General features: G+C 43.8%; 2 protein-coding genes across 4 annotated transcripts; one reads left to right on the forward strand and one right to left on the reverse strand.

Annotated features, from left to right (window-relative positions):
- Window positions 1–1,662: 1,662 nt before the first annotated feature.
- LOC116354348 (uncharacterized) lies at window positions 1,663–3,647 on the forward strand. Its single transcript, XM_031793290.1, has 8 exons — window positions 1,663–1,827; window positions 1,989–2,171; window positions 2,434–2,564; window positions 2,667–2,738; window positions 2,831–2,914; window positions 3,033–3,179; window positions 3,269–3,349; window positions 3,471–3,647. The coding sequence occupies exons 2-8, from the start codon at window positions 2,012–2,014 to the stop codon at window positions 3,645–3,647; spliced, it is 852 nt and encodes a 283-aa protein (XP_031649150.1). The 5' UTR covers window positions 1,663–1,827; window positions 1,989–2,011.
- Window positions 3,648–3,870: 223 nt separating this feature from the next.
- Window positions 3,871–20,483, reverse strand: LOC109907573 (bone morphogenetic protein 8B-like). Of its 3 annotated transcripts, XM_031793728.1 has the most exons (8): window positions 18,865–18,993; window positions 17,648–18,338; window positions 15,900–16,092; window positions 13,302–13,450; window positions 12,868–13,062; window positions 12,606–12,685; window positions 12,266–12,376; window positions 4,466–4,641 (listed from the first exon to the last, which is right to left on the reverse strand). In XM_031793728.1, the coding sequence occupies exons 2-8, from the start codon at window positions 18,219–18,221 to the stop codon at window positions 4,492–4,494; spliced, it is 1,452 nt and encodes a 483-aa protein (XP_031649588.1). In that variant the 5' UTR covers window positions 18,222–18,338; window positions 18,865–18,993; the 3' UTR covers window positions 4,466–4,491. The 3 variants fall into 3 exon arrangements, with proteins under 3 accessions (XP_031649587.1, XP_031649585.1, XP_031649588.1); XM_031793727.1 differs by having other exon boundaries at window positions 3,871–4,641; window positions 12,883–13,062; window positions 17,648–20,483; XM_031793725.1 differs by having other exon boundaries at window positions 3,871–4,641; window positions 17,648–20,483.
- Between the last annotated feature and the right edge of the window lie 18 nt (window positions 20,484–20,501).

Raw genomic sequence — 20,501 nt, forward strand, 5'->3', positions numbered from 1 at the left:
ATTCAACCATAAAGGCCTGATTCACACAGTCTCCTATGAACAGTTGATGTTGAGATGTGTCAGTTACTTGAACTCTGTGAAGCATTTATTTGGGCAGCACTATCTGAGGCTCGTAACTCTAATGAACTTATCATGTTATTGTGTGACTAGGGTGGGTACTGTAGTTTTTGTATTTCTATATTGGCCTGGTATGGTTCCCAATCAGAGGCAGCTGTTGAGCGTTATCTCTGATTGGGGATCATATTTAGGCAGCTTTTTCCCCACTGTGATTGTGGGATCTTGTCTATGTCTAGTTGCCTGCGAGCACTACATTAGCTTCACATTTTGTTTTGCGCTTTATTGTTTTCTGTGTGTTTCACTTCAAATAAAAGAGGATGGAACCATACCACGCTGCACCTTGGTCCGATTCATACAATAACGATCATGACACTTATCCTCTGCAGCAGATGAAACTCTGGGTCTTCCATTGCTGTGGTGGTCCTCATGAGAGCCAGTTTCATCATAGCGCTTGATTGTTTTTGTGACTACACTTGAAATATTCCGTATTGACTGACCTTCATGTCATAAAGTAATGATTGACTGTTGTTTCGCTTTGCTTATTTGAGCTGTTCTTGCCATAATATGGACTTGGTATTTTGCCAAATACGGATATCTTCTGTATACCCCCCTACCTTGTCACAACACAATTGATTGGGTCAAACGCATTAAAATGGAAAAAAAATCCACTTTTAAGAAGGCACATCTGTTAATTGAAATGCATTCCAGGTGACCTTCTCATGAAGCTGGTTGAGAGAATGCCAAGCGTGTGCAAAGCTGTCATCAAGGCATAGGGTGGCTACTTTGAAGAATCTAAAATATATTTGGATTTGTTTTACACTTTTTTGGTTACTACATGATTCCATATGTGTTATTTCATCGTTTAGATGTTTAGATGTCTCTTCAATGTAGAAAATAGTAAAAATAAAGAAAAACCCTTGAATGAGTAGGTGTTCTAAAACTTTTGACCGGTAGTGTAGAGCCTTCAGTGCTTTTTTCCATGGGCTGTGGCCCCCCGTGTCTGAATTTGGTCAATAAGTCCTCCAAAATACTTTATTGCCCACTGTGGCAAAGACTATACTTTCAGGGGTTAAACAACACACAAAAATAACCGTGTTTGTCTCATTCTTCCAACCTAGCTAGTGACTTTATAAAACACAATATTTTGTTATTTGTATTTTATATTATACCAACGATATAGGAAAGCATCTGGTGTCAAAATAGCCCCAAATATATAGGGTGTACACCCATACATGTACACCCATACAATTATTAATTCAGTCAAGGTTTACAAATATGCCCAATCAATAGAATATTATATCAGAAAACAATAGTCTAAATGTCTCTACCATATATGGTTGAAAAGTTACCGACGATTTACTCTGAGAATTTAACCCCACAACACCAAATATGGAACATATACAACCAAGTGCGGTGCAGTCTAAACTAGCAATGGTCACAGCAAATTATCGTTATTATTTCATCAACACTGTCCAGTACAAGTATATTAATGTTATAATATTGTAGAGAACAAGCTAATGATTAATTCGATGTCATTTGTAATGACATCAGGGCAAAGAAAACGACGTTTGGACATGAATATATGTTATTCATCAGACGCTTTTATCCAAAGCGATTTACAATAAAACCTGTTGTCGTTTATGTATGGGTGGTGACGGGAATCGAACCCATTACCCTGGCGTTGCAAGCGTCATGCTCTATCAACTGAACTACGAAGGAGCACTTCAACGTCAATAGAATGTTGACAAGCAATTTTAAAGGATTCTAAAAGTAATCAGAATTCCAAACTCATTTCTATGGCAATTTTTGTAAACAATAATTGTCGAACCTGTGTTGCCAAGATACATCTAACCGACGTTCTATGGAACGTTTTCTGTGCGAAAACAACAACTTCTGTTTGCTGCTGACAACAAACTGGATTGATTTTTCAGACCTGAGAACAATCGACTGGAAAATGCCTGGGTGCTTTTCAAGACTGGCGGAGAGAGTGCGTGGACGTCTGCGGCCTACTGCGTCGACAGGTTGTTCAAACTCATTTGTGGCTTGTTTTTCTTGTCTTTTTCTGTTTTGCAGGGTTCGTGATCGTCGACAGATGGACTGCGACTTAGAAGCGCGTATGTGGAGTTTAACACTTATTTTACTTAATTTAACAATGTCATTATAATTTGCGAAATGTTGTGTATTTCTATAATTCAGATTTGGCAAAAATGCGTATGCTAGAGATGTTGTAGCTAGCTAGCTTGCTAGCTAACTTTAACTTTAGTAGCTGTTGCTAAGCGACCGACTTTTGCTACCTAGCTAGCTAGTATTAGCAATCTTGCTACGTTTTATGTCCTAACAATTGTTTCTTTTATATTCCAATGTTCCTAATTTTAGAAACAACTGTCCTGGATGAGGTCCAGTTGGATGTGCCATTGGAAGATGTTCCACAGCTGCCAGTCCTCCTTGATGTCCAGAATGCTGCTATCATCCTTGAGGATGTGCCAGATGTGCAGACTATCCTTGAGGTACAATTTTCAGAAAGTTTGGGGTTTTATGTTTGAAAAATATCCCAGATATTCAAGTTGTGTCTCTGACATTAAACACATCTCGTCTGCTTTCTGCTTTAGGAGGCCACTGGCAATTGGCAGTTGATTCTGATTAGGTTCAGCCCCCTGTATTGTGGGCCTGTTGTGATCAGGGTAAGAGACCCCCCCCCCCCCCCCACACACACACACATACATCACTGTTACAATGTTTACTGTTTCCAACATGAATGTATTGTAATGTGCAGAACAATGCCGGTCCGGTGGTTATAGCTTGGAGAACTTTCCAGTTCATCAGCCCCATCATCACCTACATGCGTGGGGGATCCCAGGTTTATGTCTTTGTAACTTCCCAATCCTACATTGTCAGTCATTTGATCTTGATGGAAATGTGTCACAGCAATTGCTGAAGTGGTTTTGTTGATGTTGTCTTGTTGTTTATCTCAACAGCAGGTGGTGGTGAGGATGCACCACGTGAGTAGGGTGACAGGCCTGGAGACTCAACTGGTGTGGGCCATCTCCAAGGAGACAGCCAGGCTTAGTCCAGAGGGCATCCCCTACTGTGCCACCAAAGTGCAGTCCATCACTTGGATCCAGGTAAGACGGAAATACTACTGAAATAGTATTAGATTAGGCTTTTCTTCACTTATTCCATTTGGCCTTAACATGTATTCTCTCTCTGTCAGCGTGTGGCTGGCAGGGTGACCCACTATGCGTCTCACCTCTGCCACGAGACGTCTGTGGACGTGACGCTTGGCTGCTACCAGGTAAATAAAATATTTCCTATGTATATAGACTAGACATTACTGGGCATTTTTACATTAGATTTGTTGTGTTTTCTAATAGTGTGTGTGCGGTAAACAGGTGTGTTGTGTGTGTTTTGAGCAGCAGACTGATGTCTCAGTGGTGTACACCACTCTCCACATGGGGCTGGACGGGCTTCTCTCCTCTTCAGCGTGGTCGGAGGCTGCCTCCTTCTTACGCCCACCACTCAGCACTTCACTGACTCAGAGCCTGAGGGCCACAACTGCCATGAGGTCAGACGTTACACACACATACTATTGACTAGGAGCATTAAGATCCTTCCATTGACCGATTGTTTGTTACGTCATTGGTCACTGATTTCGAATGCTTGTTTTGTCGTCGTAGAGCTGGGAGGAGGACCTGCTGCCTGAGGAGAGGGAGGTTCCTCTGCTAAAGTGAGTTCCTCTAAATGTCTGGGCCTGTCAGCTGCAGAAGGATAGTGGTCATAATGCTGTTATGCTCATGAAACATGGGACAAACCTTTTACATGTTGCGTTTTTTTGTTCAGTATAGTTTATTTTATTACAAGTATAGCGATATACAGTCCTCCAGATATCTGTTGACAAGGACATACATCACTGTGTATTTGTTCCTCTGTACATACAAAAATGGCCAAACATTTTTTTTCATATTATCATTTTCCATTGTTACTAACTTGTACTGGTTAAAAGTATGATTAAAGAAGAAGAAAAATATGTGTACGTTTTGCAAACCATGTTTAGTACATCTAAAAGAGACAATGAGAAAAAATGTATGGTTCAACAAGAATTTTAGCATTGATTGCACTTATGATACAGTACTTTACAGCTTTGATTGGTCACAGAATATATGACATGAAGGGGTGATGTAATTATCTGAATTACTGTAGATTTGAATAGTTTAGTTAATCAAAAGTGAGGTATGGTTATAAGTCCAATGGGTGTTGTTCATATACCACTCTGACTCTAAATCAATATATTAGATACATAGTATATATCAGCATATTGACATATTATTGCTATCAACTGCTGGTTGCAAGTTATATTACCCTGTTTTTATCTTTTGGAACAATGGCAATTAAGTTGATTAAAATGATGTAGAATAGATAGATGGGCTACCACTGGTGTCACAGGCATCCACAGGTCTTGACCACCATGTTGCGATGCTTCTTTAGGATCACGTTGTTGTTGTCATCGTAGAAGAGTACAGAGATGGGACTGAGCTTGGTGGGTGCGCAGCATGCTTTGGGAACCTCATCCGGCTTCAGAAGGTGAACCTGCCATTGAAAACAGTAAATCAGACTCATTCATACATGCACTTTCATATAATCAATGATAATATCCTGTTATAAAAGAGATATGGGTTATTTAAGCAATAAGGCCCAAGGAGGGGCCAGATACCACAAACCTCAGGGGTGCTTTATTGCTATTAGAACACCTACTCATGCAAGGGTTTTTCTTTATTTTTACTATTTTCTACATTGTTGAATAATAGTGAAGACGTCAAAACGATGAAATAACACAAATGGAGTCATATAGGAACCAGAAAAGTGTGAAACATATCAAAACATGTAATATATTTGAGATTCTTCAAAAAGCCACCCTTTGCCTTGATGACAGCTTTGCACACTCTTGGCATTCTCTCAACCAACTTCACCTGGAATGCTTTTCCAACAGTCTTGAAGGAGTTCCCACATATGCTGAGCACTTGTTGGCTGTTATTCCTTTACTCTGCGGTCCTACTCATCTCAAAACATCTGTTTGGTTGAGGTCGGGGGATTGTGGAGGCCAGGTCATCTGATGCAGCACTCTGCCACTCTCCTTCTTGGTAAAATAGCCCTTACACAGCCTGGAGATGTGTTGGGTCATTGTCCTGTTGAAAAACAAATTAATTCTCCTGAGTGGCACAGTGGTCTAAGGCAAGCTGTGCAGTTAGAGATCCTGGTTGGAGACCAGGCTCTGTCGCAGCTGGCCGCGACCGGGAGACCCGTGGGCGGCACACAGTTGGCCCAGCGTCGTCCGGGTTAGGGGAGGGTTTGGTCGGTAGGGATGTTCTTGTCCCATTGCGCTCTAGCGACTCCTGTGGCGAGCCGGGCGCAATGCACGCTGACAGGGTTGCCAGGTGTATGGTGTTTCCTCCCACATATTGGTGCGTCTGGCCTCCGGGTTAAGCAGGCATTGTGTCAAGAAGCAGTGCGGTTTGGCTGGGTTGTGTTTTGTAGGACGCACGGCTCTCAACCTTCGCCTCTCCCCAGTCCATACGGGAGTTGCAGCGATGAGACAAGACTGTAACTACCAATTCGATACCACGAAAAAGATGTAAAAGTAACAAACAATTATTATGATTATTTTTTAATAATAATTAATAAAAACAAATGATAGTCCCACTAAGCCCAAACCAGATGGGATGGCGTATAGCTGCAGAATGCTGTTGTAGCCATGCTGGTTAAGTGTGAATTCTAAATCAATCACAGACAGTGTCAACAGCAAAACACCTCACCCACACCGCATCTCACAAAGACATGGCAGTTGGAACCAAAAATCTCACATTTGGACTCCAGACCAAAGGACAAATGTATTGTGTTTCTTGGCCCAATTAAGTCTCTTCTTCTTATTGGTGTCATTTAATAGTGGTTTCTTTGCAGCAATTCAACCATAAAGGCCTGATTCACACAGTCTCCTCTGAACAGTTGATGTTGAGATGTGTCAGTTACTTGAACTCTGTGAAGCATTTATTTGGGCAGCAATATCTGAGGCTCGTAACTCTAATGAACTTATCATGTTATTGTGTGACTAGGGTGGGTACTGTAGTTTTTGTATTTCTATATTGGCCTGGTATGGTTCCCAATCAGAGGCAGCTGTTGAGCGTTGTCTCTGATTGGGGATCATATTTAGGCAGCTTTTTCCCCACTGTGATTGTGGGATCTTGTCTATGTCTAGTTGCCTGCGAGCACTACATTAGCTTCACATTTTGTTTTGCGCTTTATTGTTTTCTGTGTGTTTCACTTCAAATAAAAGAGGATGGAACCATACCACGCTGCACCTTGGTCCGATTCATACAATAACGATCGTGACACTTATCCTCTGCAGCAGATGAAACTCTGGGTCTTCCATTGCTGTGGTGGTCCTCATGAGAGCCAGTTTCATCATAGCGCTTGATTGTTTTTGTGACTACACTTGAAATATTCCGTATTGACTGACCTTCATGTCATAAAGTAATGATTGACTGTTGTTTCGCTTTGCTTATTTGAGCTGTTCTTGCCATAATATGGACTTGGTATTTTGCCAAATACGGATATCTTCTGTATACCCCCCTACCTTGTCACAACACAATTGATTGGGTCAAACGCATTAAAATGGAAAACAAATCCACTTTTAAGAAGGCACATCTGTTAATTGAAATGCATTCCAGGTGACCTTCTCATGAAGCTGGTTGAGAGAATGCCAAGCGTGTGTAAAGCTGTCATCAAGGCATAGGGTGGCTACTTTGAAGAATCTAAAATATATTTGGATTTGTTTTACACTTCTTTGGTTACTACATGATTCCATATGTGTTATTTCATCGTTTAGATGTTTAGATGTCTCTTCAATGTAGAAAATAGTAAAAATAAAGAAAAACCCTTGAATGAGTAGGTGTTCTAAAACTTTTGACTGGTAGTGTAGAGCCTTCAGTGCTTTTTTCCATGGGCTGTGGCCCCCCGTGTCTGAATTTGGTCAATAAGTCCTCCAAAAGACTTTATTGCCCACTGTGGCAAAGACTATACTTTCAGGGGTTAAACAACACACAAAAATAACCTTGTTTGTCTCATTCTTCCAACCTAGCTAGTGACTTTATAAAACACAATATTTTGTTATTTGTATTTTATATTATACCAACGATATAGGAAAGCATCTGGTGTCAAAATAGCCCCAAATATATAGGGTGTACACCCATACATGTACACCCATACAATTATTAATTCAGTCAAGGTTTACAAATATGCCCAATCAATAGAATATTATATCAGAAAACAATAGTCTAAATGTCTCTACCATATATGGTTGAAAAGTTACCGACGATTTACTCTGAGAATTTAACCCCACAACACCAAATATGGAACATATACAACCAAGTGCGGTGCAGTCTAAACTAGCAATGGTCACAGCAAATTATCGTTATTATTTCATCAACACTGTCCAGTACAAGTATATTAATGTTATAATATTGTAGAGAACAAGCTAATGATTAATTCGATGTCATTTGTAATGACATCAGGGCAAAGAAAACGACGTTTGGACATGAATATATGTTATTCATCAGACGCTTTTATCCAAAGCGATTTACAATAAAACCTGTTGTCGTTTATGTATGGGTGGTGACGGGAATCGAACCCATTACCCTGGCGTTGCAAGCGTCATGCTCTATCAACTGAACTACGAAGGAGCACTTCAACGTCAATAGAATGTTGACAAGCAATTTTAAAGGATTCTAAAAGTAATCAGAATTCCAAACTCATTTCTATGGCAATTTTTGTAAACAATAATTGTCGAACCTGTGTTGCCAAGATACATCTAACCGACGTTCTATGGAACGTTTTCTGTGCGAAAACAACAACTTCTGTTTGCTGCTGACAACAAACTGGATTGATTTTTCAGACCTGAGAACAATCGACTGGAAAATGCCTGGGTGCTTTTCAAGACTGGCGGAGAGAGTGCGTGGACGTCTGCGGCCTACTGCGTCGACAGGTTGTTCAAACTCATTTGTGGCTTGTTTTTCTTGTCTTTTTCTGTTTTGCAGGGTTCGTGATCGTCGACAGATGGACTGCGACTTAGAAGCGCGTATGTGGAGTTTAACACTTATTTTACTTAATTTAACAATGTCATTATAATTTGCGAAATGTTGTGTATTTCTATAATTCAGATTTGGCAAAAATGCGTATGCTAGAGATGTTGTAGCTAGCTAGCTTGCTAGCTAACTTTAACTTTAGTAGCTGTTGCTAAGCGACCGACTTTTGCTACCTAGCTAGCTAGTATTAGCAATCTTGCTACGTTTTATGTCCTAACAATTGTTTCTTTTATATTCCAATGTTCCTAATTTTAGAAACAACTGTCCTGGATGAGGTCCAGTTGGATGTGCCATTGGAAGATGTTCCACAGCTGCCAGTCCTCCTTGATGTCCAGAATGCTGCTATCATCCTTGAGGATGTGCCAGATGTGCAGACTATCCTTGAGGTACAATTTTCAGAAAGTTTGGGGTTTTATGTTTGAAAAATATCCCAGATATTCAAGTTGTGTCTCTGACATTAAACACATCTCGTCTGCTTTCTGCTTTAGGAGGCCACTGGCAATTGGCAGTTGATTCTGATTAGGTTCAGCCCCCTGTATTGTGGGCCTGTTGTGATCAGGGTAAGAGACCCCCCCCCCCCCACACACACACACACACTCACACACATACATCACTGTTACAATGTTTACTGTTTCCAACATGAATGTATTGTAATGTGCAGAACAATGCCGGTCCGGTGGTTATAGCTTGGAGAACTTTCCAGTTCATCAGCCCCATCATCACCTACATGCGTGGGGGATCCCAGGTTTATGTCTTTGTAACTTCCCAATCCTACATTGTCAGTCATTTGATCTTGATGGAAATGTGTCACAGCAATTGCTGAAGTGGTTTTGTTGATGTTGTCTTGTTGTTTATCTCAACAGCAGGTGGTGGTGAGGATGCACCATGTGAGTAGGGTGAGAGGCCTGGAGAATCAACTGGTGTGGGCCATCTCCAAGGAGACAGCCAGGCTTAGTCCAGAGGGCATCCCCTACTGTGCCACCAAAGTGCAGTCCATCACTTGGATCCAGGTAAGACGGAAATACTATTGAAATAGTATTAGATTAGGCTTTTCTTCACTTATTCCATTTGGCCTTAACATGTATTCTCTCTCTGTCAGCGTGTGGCTGGCAGGGTGACCCACTATGCGTCTCACCTCCGCCACGAGACGTCTGTGGACGTGACGCTTGGCTGCTACCAGGTAAATAAACAATTTCCTTTGTATATAGACTAGACATGACTAGACCCATTTTTTCATTCGATTTCTTGTGTTTTCTAATAGTGTGTGTGCGGTAAACAGGTGTGTTGTGTGTGTTTTGAGCAGCAGACTGATGTCTCAGTGGTGTACACCACTCTCCACATTGGGCTGGACGGGCTTCTCTCCTCTTCAGCGTGGTCGGAGGCTGCCTCCTTCTCTACGCCCACCACTCAGCAGTTCACTGACCCAGAGCCTGAGGGCCACAACTGCTATGAGGTCAGACGTTACACACACATACTATTGACTAGGAGCATTAAGATCCTTCCATTGACCGATTGTTTGTCATGTCATTGCATTGGTCACTGATTTTCAATGCTTGTTTTGTTGTCGTAGGGCTGGGAGGAGGACCTGCTGCCTGAGGAGAGGGAGGTTCCTCTGCTAAAGTGAGTTCCTCTAAATGTCTGTGTTGTCTGGGCTTGTCAGATGCAGAAGGATAGTGGTCATAATGCTGTTATCCCCCATTGACTCGAATGGTTGACATGCTCCATTCCCTCCCTTCCACAGCCTCTACCTTACCACCAAGAGAGTGGAGGACATCGCCCTGAGGCTCGTCTCCCTGCGCCAGGCCTTCACTGTGAGTGGACCCACTTTTCTTTTTCTCTCTGTGACTTCTTGTTCTGTCTCCTAGTGGAAGATGTCTCACCCTAACTCTTCCCTAGACCCTGCTTGGTTCCACCCTGAGCAGGAACCATCTGTTTGTGGCGGGAAAGGTCCTCCTGGGCGCACTGGTTCAGGCCAACCACATGGTAACTCACTAACTCATTCTCTTTCAAGGGAAAGAGAGCGTCTCTGAGGGGAAATGTGTTCTGTTCACTAAAAGATGCTCTTTTCTTTGTCATAGGACGAGGCCAAGTTCATAAGTACCTATAACGACTTTGTGGACTACCTGAGTGACCCCTCCAAGCGGAATGACATTGAGAGGGAGCTGGCTGAGGCAAAGGTGAGTTCATGAACTCTTTCAAGTCTCACTGAGTTCTTCCACATGCATGTATTTTATACATCACAGTAGCTGATCTATATGAAATCATTCCTATTTTCTCCAAACATGTTTTCTTGTCCTAGATCCATCATATGAACATGATAGATGTCCTCTTTGAGCTGGTGCTGTTTGGGATGATGACAGCTCAGAAGTCCCTGATGGTGGTAAGTAGCATCTCACTGGTACATGTTTTGATATCTGTCTATTAGCAGTTTCACTTAAATTCCTCTTCTCTTTTCTCCTCCTTTGTTTCCTTTAGCACCCTGGTGGGTTCGTGGAGCGTCTGTACGCTCTCCTGTACTCCTTCCTGCCCACTGCTGCCAACATGGAGCCAGAGGCTGACAGATACCTGCTGCAGCTCAATGTAAGAGTCTAGGTTACTTCCTGTTTACTTCCATATTCGTAGTGTACTTCCTTTCCACTTCCTTATTCATGGTTTACAGGGTTTCAATGTCATTTTAGGGGGAGTATTTCTGATGGTCTCTCTCCTCTTGATAAGCTAGTAACTGAGAGCCATTTTCTATGTGTTGTGGGGTGTTCTCTTCAGGGTGGGCTGATGGCTCTGCTAGATGACATGTTTGGCCAGCAGCTGGCCTGGTACTTTAACCCAGAGTCTCTGGTCACTGAGCTCTCCAGCCTCCTGGAGTACCACTTGGAGAACCTCATGGCCAGCATGTAGTCCTACTGCAGGGACCATACTCCTTTCTCCTTCTCTCTCTCTTTTGAAGGAATTGAAGACTAAGTGCTTTGTTGAAACCGTATTAGTTTTTAACACACATTAATTTAATGTATTCTCTTGTTTTCTCTCCCCACAGGATTCTTGTGACACTTTGCCACCCAACAGGGATCTAGACACCAATGCACTACATTACTTTGCAATGATTTTGACATTTTTAAATAAAATAAGTTGTAGTTCAAAAACATTTTGGTTTCTGTCTTTTCATTTATTTGATTTTATGACCATTTCCTTTTCCTAAAGTTATGTTAATATTAGATTATTACATGAACAATGATGCTTTATTATCTGCTTGTGGAAATAGAAAATAACATTTAGTTGATTTACAGATACTACAGGCCCACACTTTATATGGTTTTGTACTGTGGTGTGTGATACTGTACTATTTAAAACATGTAGGACTACATACACTGAGTGCACAAAACATCTTCCTAATATTGAGTTGCACACCCTTTTTCCCTGAGAACAGCCTCAATTCGTCGGGGCATGGACTCTGAAAGCTGCCCTAAGCGTTCCACAAGGATGCTGGCCCATGTTGTGTCAAGTTGACTGGACGTCCTTTGGGTGGTGGACCATTCTTGACACACATGGGAAACTGTTGAGCATGAAAAAAAACAGCAGCGTTGCAGTTCTTGACACACTTAACCCGGTGCACCTACTACCAGACCCCGTTCAAAGGCAGTTCAATCTTTTGTCTTGCCGATTCACCCTCTGAATGACACACACATTCCACGTCTCAATTCTCTCAAGGTTTTAAAATCTTTCTTTAACTCCCCTTCATCTACATCGATTGAAGTAGATTCAACAAGTGACATCAATAAGGGATCATAGCTTTCACTTGGTCAGTCTATGTCATGGAAAGAGCAGGTGTCCTCAATGTTTTGTATTATCAGTGTGTGTTGTAACCTGGTACAGTATAAAGTATACCACTAGAGGGGATAATTGATTCAGTTGAATGTTACTTCTCACTATCCCTACTCTACATTAACAGTCTGCCATTGTAGACTGAGGTAACTTGGGTATCTTAGTTTTTTATATTTGCCATTAATGTCTGAACCATCTTTCCCACTGAAACCAGCAATGTTAATGTTCATGTGAGAGAGGGTGTAGTAGTTTATACTGACCACTAGTTGGATCATAGCGTGGTTGGTGGCGTTCATGCAGGAACCCAGAGGGTAGAGGCATTCTCCATCACAGTAGAAGGCAGAGTAACCCGTAGGAGCCAATACCCAGTCCTAATGGAGAGAAATACCATAGAAATCAAATGACAAGATTAGATGAATGACGATAATACTCTTTCTATGAGAAATACATGATAAAGAATGCAAAGAACATACTCTACAATGCACATCCTACACATGCCTTGCTTCCCTAAATATACCGTGTGTTACAGCAAATAAGGTGGTACAATGTTAGCTCCTGATTATCTATTCAGCAGATTGAGTAGTTGAGACAGAATCTCACCTTCCAGCCTAGATCACTGAAGCTCACATATAATTCATGTCTCTTACAAGCCTGACGCCCACTGTTGACATGGCTGTGATCTGAAAGGGACCAAAAAGTATGTTATGAACCAGGAAAGACTAATGTACACTTTGGGTGCATTGGATTTCAAATTAAATGTAAACGCAATTTAAGTAATTTTGTAATTGAGATGAACTATCCCTTTAAACTGTGCATAAAACAAGTTCAACTAGAAGACAAAAAACCAGTGTTGTCCCCTGACCTTGTAGGACCTCACCATGTATACTGGGCAAGGGCAGGTCGTATTTGGGCTTCTTCTTATGGGGGTTGGGTTTCACGGCCCGCGGGGGGCGACAGGGGGCCTGGCTGGCCCTGAAAAAGGTCACCATGAAGGGCTGTTTGGAGCGGGGGCCCCTACGACCCACCAAGCCTACCCACCCAGCTGACAGGGACCGGTCTGAGAAAGAAAGAGAACAATCTTGAGGTAAACCAAAACAGCACATCTCCATTTCTATTTATTTACTGAACAATTACAGACACTATATGACATTACAGTGTTACAACGTTGTATTCTAAGTGAACTTCCCTCCTTATTCAAAGGCATAATAATCAAGAAATCCACTTTGTGGGAAATAGCCTCCACATCAGCAGAGCATTTCCTGACCCTGACCATAGTATTAACTCTATGAAGCTCACCCTCCTCTGTCTCCACGTAGAGCCGGATGCCCAGGTTACTGCGGGGGTGCAGGAGCCATCGGTTGCTGGCCGAGGTCACGTCAAAAGCCAGCCAGCCCTCCTGCCCCGCTGGCACCGACTGCATGTCCAGCAGCACCAGCTCTGGTTCTCTGAGGAACGTCGAGGAGTAGCATGAGAAGACAAATTTGGGAGAGATACGCAAAACACGTTTCATGGCCATTCAACGGCTCAGACACAAGAGGTATGTGGCAGGGTCTACAGTCAATCACAGATTACAAAAAGAAAACCAGCCCAGTCACGGACCAGGATGTCTTGCTCCCAGGCAGACTAAATCACTTTTTTGCCCACTTTGAGGACAATACAGTGCCACTGACACGGCCCGCAACCAAAACATGCGGACTCTCCTTCACTGCAGCCAAGGTGAGTAAAACATTTAAACGTGTTAACCCTCGCAAGGCTGCAGGTCCAGACAGCATCCCCAGCCGCGCCCTCAGAGCATGCGCAGTCCAGCTGGTTGGTGTGTTTACGGACATATTCAATCAATCCTTATCCCAGTCTGCTGTTCCCACATGCTTCAAGAGGGCCACCATTGTTCCTGTTCCCAAGAAATCTAAGGTAACTGAGCTAAACGACTACCGCCCTGTAGCACTCACTTCCGTCATCATGAAGTGCTTTGAGAGACTAGTCAAGGACCCTAGACCCACTCCAATTTGCTTACCGCCCAAATAGGTCCACAGACGATGCAATCTCAACCACACTGCACACTGCCCTAACCCATCTGGACAAGAGGAATACCTATGTGAGAATGCTGTTCATCGACTACAGCTCAGCATTTAACACCATAGTACCCTCCAAACTCGTCATCAAGCTCGAGACCCTGGGTCTCGACCCCGCCCTGTGCAACTGGGTACTGGACTTCCTGATGGGCCGCCCCCAGGTGGTGAGGGTAGGTAACAACATCTCCACCCCGCTGATCCTCAACACTGGGGCCCCACAAGGGTGCGTTCTGAGCCCTCTCCTGTACTCCCGGTTCACCCACGACTGCGTGGCCACGCACGCCTCCAATTCAATCATCAAGTTTGCGGACGACACAACAGTGGTAGGCTTGATTACCAACAACGACGAGACGGCCTACAGGGAGGAGGTGAGGCCCCTCGGAGTGTGGTGTCAGGAAAATAACCTCACACTCAACGTCAACAAAACTAAGGAGATGATTGTGGACTTCAGGAAACAGCAGAGGGAACACCCCCCTATCTACATCGATGGGACAGTAGTGGAGAGGGTAGTAAGTTTTAAGTTCCTCGGCATACACATCACAGACAAACTGAATTGGTCCACCCACACAGACAGCATCAGCAGCAGCGCCTCTTCAACCTCAGGAGGCTGAAGAAATTTGGCTTGTCACCAAAAGCACTCACAAACTTCTACAGATGCACAATCGAGAGCATCCTGGCGGGCTGTATCACGGCAACTGCTCCGCCCACAACCGTAAGGCTCTCCAGAGGGTAGTGAGGTCTGCACAACGCATCACCGGGGGCAAACTACCTGCCCTCCAGGACACCTACACCACCCGATGTCACAGGAAGGCCATAAAGATCATCAAGGACAGCAACCACCCAAGCCACTGCCTGTTCACCCCGCTATCATCCAGAAGGCAAGGTCAGTACAGGTGCATCAAAGCTGGGACCGAGAGACTGAAAAACAGCTTCTATCTCAAGGCCATCAGACTGTTAAACAGCCACCACTAACATTGAGTGGCTGCTGCCAACACACTGACTCAACTCCAGCCACTTTAATAATGGGAATTGATGTAAAATATATCACTAGCCACTTTAAACAATGCTACTTAATATAATGTTTACATACCCTACATTATTAATCTCATATGTATACGTATATACTGTACTCTATATCATCTACTGCATCTTTATGTAATACATGTATCACTAGCCACTTTAAACTATGCCACTTTGTTTACATACTCATATGTATATACTGTACTCGATACCATCTACTGCATCTTGCCTATGCTGCTCTGTACCATCACTCATTCATATATCTTTATGTACATATTCTTTATCCCTTTACACTTGTGTGTATAAGGTAGTAGTTTTGGAATTGTTAGTTAGATTACTCGTTGGTTATTACTGCATTGTCGGAACTAGAAGCACAAGCATTTCGCTACACTCGCATTAACATCTGCTAACCATGTGTATGTGACAAATAGATTTGATTTTCAGTAGAGAGAGAGAGCCACTGAGCTTCAGCTCTCGAGAACCAGGTTTGCACAAGGCGTACTTACAAGCCACAACGTGGCCAATGAGTTATTCTGCAAGGAGTTCTGTGAAGCCAGGGTGAAGAGCAAAACAAATTCAACATTGCATTTTGCCAAAGCAACAAACAAAAAACATCTGGAACGATAAGCCAAACCATGGTGTATGGAGTGAAGGGAGAGCATGTCAAGAGAGTGAGGGGAATCATTTAAAAAAATGCACTCTTTCATCCTTTTTAATGCAAAAAAAACTAAGTTGATCATTTAAATGTGTCAAAGAGAGAGAGAGAGTGAGTTAAATAACCAGGTGATCTAGTGGCAGGAACCTGTGTTTGTTCTCCCGTTGGATCTCGTAGACGGAGATGTGCAGGCTGCGGTTGGCCCTCTGGCCCATGGTCAGGGTCTTATAAATGCGAAACTCTGCAGCTGTGACAGTTTCCCCCTGGGGGAGGGGCGTCAGGTCAAAACGGAACTCCTTCCAGTACGGCCGCGGCTGCAGCAGGTCACGCTCTTGCTCCACTGAGAGAGAAGAGGAGAGAGGGAGGTCGATGTAATGCCAAAGACATTTCCCAAAGACATTCCCCAAAAAGACCAAGACAAACAGAGATATACTCCTTGTACGACACATAGTGTATGATAAAGACATTCCCATGTGACACAAGAAGGAGGAAGAAGGAAGGGGACGAAAGAGCAATTCGTGGAGCAATCAATCTAACATGAAAGTGGTGAATGAGAAGACCGAGGGAGAGAGAAGAGCAACAGAAGTGGGAAGGTGTGGAGGGAGACGGGAGGATGAGTGACTGAGTCAATGGAAATTAGGGGGAAAGAGCGGAGCAGACATGTGGAGAGGTGTGCAGGCGATGCCCAGTGAAAGGGGAAAGTATAGTGATAATGTAGAGAGGGGAGAGAGAGGCGACAGGGAAAGACAGAGAACGATAAGGGAAGGACACACACGCTAGTCTCTCGCCACAGACGCAGTGTCCCAAGCAAGACGACACACACGCACCCCCACACTCTCTCGGGAGCCCTGCAGAGCACATTAACAACCACGGTCGGGGCCCTGTAGTGTGCTGTAATTAGACTCACTAAGGGCCTTCAACCGCAGCAGCTGCTCAACATACACACCACTAACTACAGGTTGGGGAGTATTTTTAGAGCGGTCCTCTGCTGTTTCTCCATTTGTGTGTGTGTGTGTGTGTGTGTGTATGTATATATCAGTGGGGCCTGTAATTCCTTACAGCTGTGTCCCCTACGCACTGTCTTGAGCACGTTGCACGGCCTTGACTGGGTCAGATTGATAGGGTGTGTGTGTGATGGGTGTATTTTTGATTCCAACTGACAGGGGCTATAAATGAGAATCTGTCTAGATTGGTTAGATGGCCTGGTGGTTCAAGGCGACACACCAGACATTGTCAAAATAAGATCTAGTGAAACAGCTGAAATGCGTATTTACGTTTTTTTGTTGTTATTTTTGTGTAATGTATGACACAGCAAAAGACATGATCACGTATGTCCAAATACTGTAGAAAAACACAGAAAAACTAGCATATCAAGTGTCGACGCAATGCAAAATGTGAAGAGAAATAACATGGAATCATGTTTTCCCACGGCAACAAGGTTATCCATCTTATTCCAGGAGAGATTAGTGGAAGGAAATGACTGGGAAAAGGATGTTTAATTTGTAATGCTGTGTCAGATAAGCATCTGTAGGTCTACTGTCTGGGCTGGTGCAGCACAGGAAAAGTCTCTCTTGTGATAACAAGACTGTCCCCGAGAGGTAAACTGGTTCACCACTACATAACGTTGCCAGGTTGGCCTCGTTTCTCATTGAACAATCCAACAATATGTCCTTTATTCAGTTACTGGGCTCTTTTGCAAGACATGTAAAAGGATCACAGGAGAAGTTCTTGGCCAGATCGGGCCGTGGGGCTTCTATTTGGAAATCCCTGTTGGGAGGCCATTGGCTGAACAAACAACAACTCCCAACTAATTGGATAACGAGTCAATAACAATAGCCAATTAAAACCCAGGAATGAAAAAGAAACCGCAGGTGTATCAACGGTCAGTAACTCACCCAGGTTGACGAAGCTCATGACCGTATCGGCCTCGCTAACCACTGTCCCCAGCGGCGCCGTGTACGTGTTGAGCGTGGGCAGGGCGGCATGGCTGACGTGGCCCGTCAACCCATCCGCACCGCCGAACCCCAGACCCCCTACCCAATTCCCCATTCCGTTTCCCTCATCCCCCTTGGCCGACACAGCGTGGTACAGGTCCAGCATGAAGAGGGGGGCTGAGGAGGGCGGTCGGAGGGGAGGATGGGGTCTGGGCCGACCCGGTAGACCCAGGATGGACAGGATCTCCCTCTGCATCTCCTTCTTCTCTCGGCTGCTGAGGCGGCGGAAGCTGGAGTGGACGACTCCCTGGGCCTGGTGGCCCCAGAGGCAGAGCAGCAAGGGGGCGAGGAGGAGGGCCACAGGGAAGAGCGGGAGTTGGAGAAGGCGCCGGTAGGTGTACTTGCTGCTGTTGTCATGGATGCGGCTTCTTCCTGAACACGGGCAGGCGTGGGTATCGACGCATGTTCTGAAGCCATCTGGTCTGTCCAAGCTCTGTGTGGTCTGAGGCAGATCTTCCAAGGTGTCCGTTGCCATAGTGGAAGAAGCTCTACCCGGCTGTTTTCCTATTCTCTCTATGTGTAACCGACAAGTCTTTGGTTGGGTTCTTCTATGTTCTTTTGGCCTTCGGTCCACAAGAGAGCAAGTAATATTCTGCAACGCACACCACAGAGGGGCTGTTAACTGTGTCTCAAACAATTTGCACGTCCCCTGTCTGTCTGTGTACGCCAAACTGTTTGTCTTGCACGTATCCGTCACTGACAAATGCACCTCTGTGATTTGTGATGAGATGTGTTTAGATCAACGGTGGACACTAAGAGATGTTTACTCCTTTAGTTCCCTCTGTTTATCGGCCGTCTCCTCCCTTCCTCTACTACTTTAAATCTCTCCGCTTGTCTTTTCTCTTCTACCCCAACACGACTCTACTCATGTGATACACAACAGACAATAAAATGAAAGCAAGGGTAAAATGACAACTTTTTTTTATGTGTTTTGATGAAAACAAACAAACTCTTTGAAAATCTCTCCCTTTGGAGTACATTTGATGGCGTTTGAAAGTGGATAAGTCAAAGGGCAGGTGCTACCAAGATTGGTGGTCAATCAAATTTAAGAGAATCAAATAATCAGACCCGTTTTCAGTCTAATTGGTCTTCAGAAGAATAAGGAAAAAACACCACACCTGTCGCGCCTCAATGTTGGCTGGCAACAACCAGATCCCACGCAAGGAACAAGGAGTCAAATGAAAATGATCTGTTGTCCACCTCTCTTGATCTATAATTTTTTTAATCCACAATTCTGGTGAACTTTTTATTCATTAAAGATCCTTTGTTTGTTACGTCCACTTGCGTCTTTAACTCCAGATGTTTCCAGATGTCTTCCTCAACCTTTATGTAGCTATTTAAAAATCCTTGGTGCGTTCAGTATTTCAAAAATATATATATTTGATTAGTCGTTTATTCCTCGCTATTGTATTATTCTTTTGGATTCCCCCAAACCACCTGTTTCAAGTGGAGAACAATGCCAGTATGTTTGTCAGCGTACTGTAGTGTGCCCTCAGAGTTTACCTCATGTAAGGGTGCTTCAACACTGGTTGAGTTGTCCATCACCAAGAGGGAGTGTCCTAAACAGCCTCCTCCCTCTCCCCACATCCTCTCCCAACTCTCTTCCCGATCCCTCCCTTTGGGCTTTTTAAAATCTCCCTCCCTTTTATCTTTTCGTCTTCTCATGACCACTTCCTTTCATGGGAAAGCACTTTGGAATCCGAGTCAGTTTGGTGAAAAATACATACACCGAATATATTTATACATGGTTTGAGATGAAGGAAAATATATTTATCTACACAGAACACATGGATTAGCAAACCTACCGTATCTTTAAACCCAGTACTAACAGCATGAATGGAGACTGCTGTAGCTTAAGGTGTACTGACAAAACGTGTACCCTATAAAATTGTTTTCGGTATTTATACGTTTTAATTTCCTGTTAAACAGATTGCGAGTTGCCTTTACCTCCTTCCAGTTTGACTGCACGCCTGTGTGTGGGATAGCAAGGGATTTGAGGGGAGAAATGACACGGACTCAAATATAGTAGTGAGGGTCAGTTCAATGCCAGTTTGTGTTTGTTTGACATCAAAAGCACCCTGGGACTTGCGGCCACTTTGAACAGCAAAAATACACACAGACCAAACCAAACGTCATCTTTTCTAAGGCCAGGGAGTCAGAAGTGCCAGGAATGAGTATTTTCTGTGGTATTTTTGTTTTGGTTTCTCCAGTGTTGAGAGATTTTAGGGCCGGAGAGAGGAATGACGGATGGAGAGGGAAGGGTGAGAGAAGGATAGTGAGTCCGTCAGTCTGTTGTCGGAGCAAGGATAGGTGGTGAGGACAGATGGGGATGGTGGGAGAGGATGTGAGTGGGAGAGGATAGTTCCATGTAAACACAGACACACAGCTGCACAGAGAAGACTATAAAAGAGCAAACCCCATCTGCCAAATAAACCCAAGGTGATTTTCATTTTCTCTCTCTAACGGAGAGGACGTAATAGCTCCATCTCCTCCCCTAACACACACAAACCAAGTCGTATACTTAGCTACCGTGGAAGCAGAGAATGAGATAGACCTCAGCGACATTTCCCCACAATATACTGTAGAATAGAAAGCGCCAGAGAAACACACCCATCCATGACCACAGAGACGTCCCTCCCTCTGTTGAAGATCCTACTACAGGGCGTGTTCTTATCTCTGGAGACACTAATTGTGCCCCAACCCTAATTACCAAGCCATTTCCGGTGTGCAGAGACTGTGGTCTACAGACTCAAGG

Source organism: Oncorhynchus kisutch, linkage group LG17, assembly GCF_002021735.2.
Source record: "Oncorhynchus kisutch isolate 150728-3 linkage group LG17, Okis_V2, whole genome shotgun sequence".
NCBI classification, from domain to species: domain Eukaryota; kingdom Metazoa; phylum Chordata; class Actinopteri; order Salmoniformes; family Salmonidae; genus Oncorhynchus; species Oncorhynchus kisutch.

Coding starts and splice junctions, on each gene's coding strand:
- LOC109907573 (XM_031793725.1), bottom strand. CDS start 18,221: ATGGCAACGGACACCTTGGAAGATCTGCCTCAGACCACACAGAGCTTG. Junction 13,063..13,301: donor CTACGTGGAGACAGAGGAGG/GTGAGCTTCATA, acceptor TTTCTTTCTCAG/ACCGGTCCCTGTCAGCTGGG. Junction 4,642..12,265: donor ACGCTATGATCCAACTAGTG/GTCAGTATAAAC, acceptor TTTCAATGGCAG/GTTCACCTTCTGAAGCCGGA.
- LOC116354348 (XM_031793290.1), top strand. CDS start 2,012: ATGCCTGGGTGCTTTTCAAGACTGGCGGAGAGAGTGCGTGGACGTCTG. Junction 2,172..2,433: donor GGACTGCGACTTAGAAGCGC/GTATGTGGAGTT, acceptor TCCTAATTTTAG/AAACAACTGTCCTGGATGAG. Junction 2,915..3,032: donor ACATGCGTGGGGGATCCCAG/GTTTATGTCTTT, acceptor TTATCTCAACAG/CAGGTGGTGGTGAGGATGCA.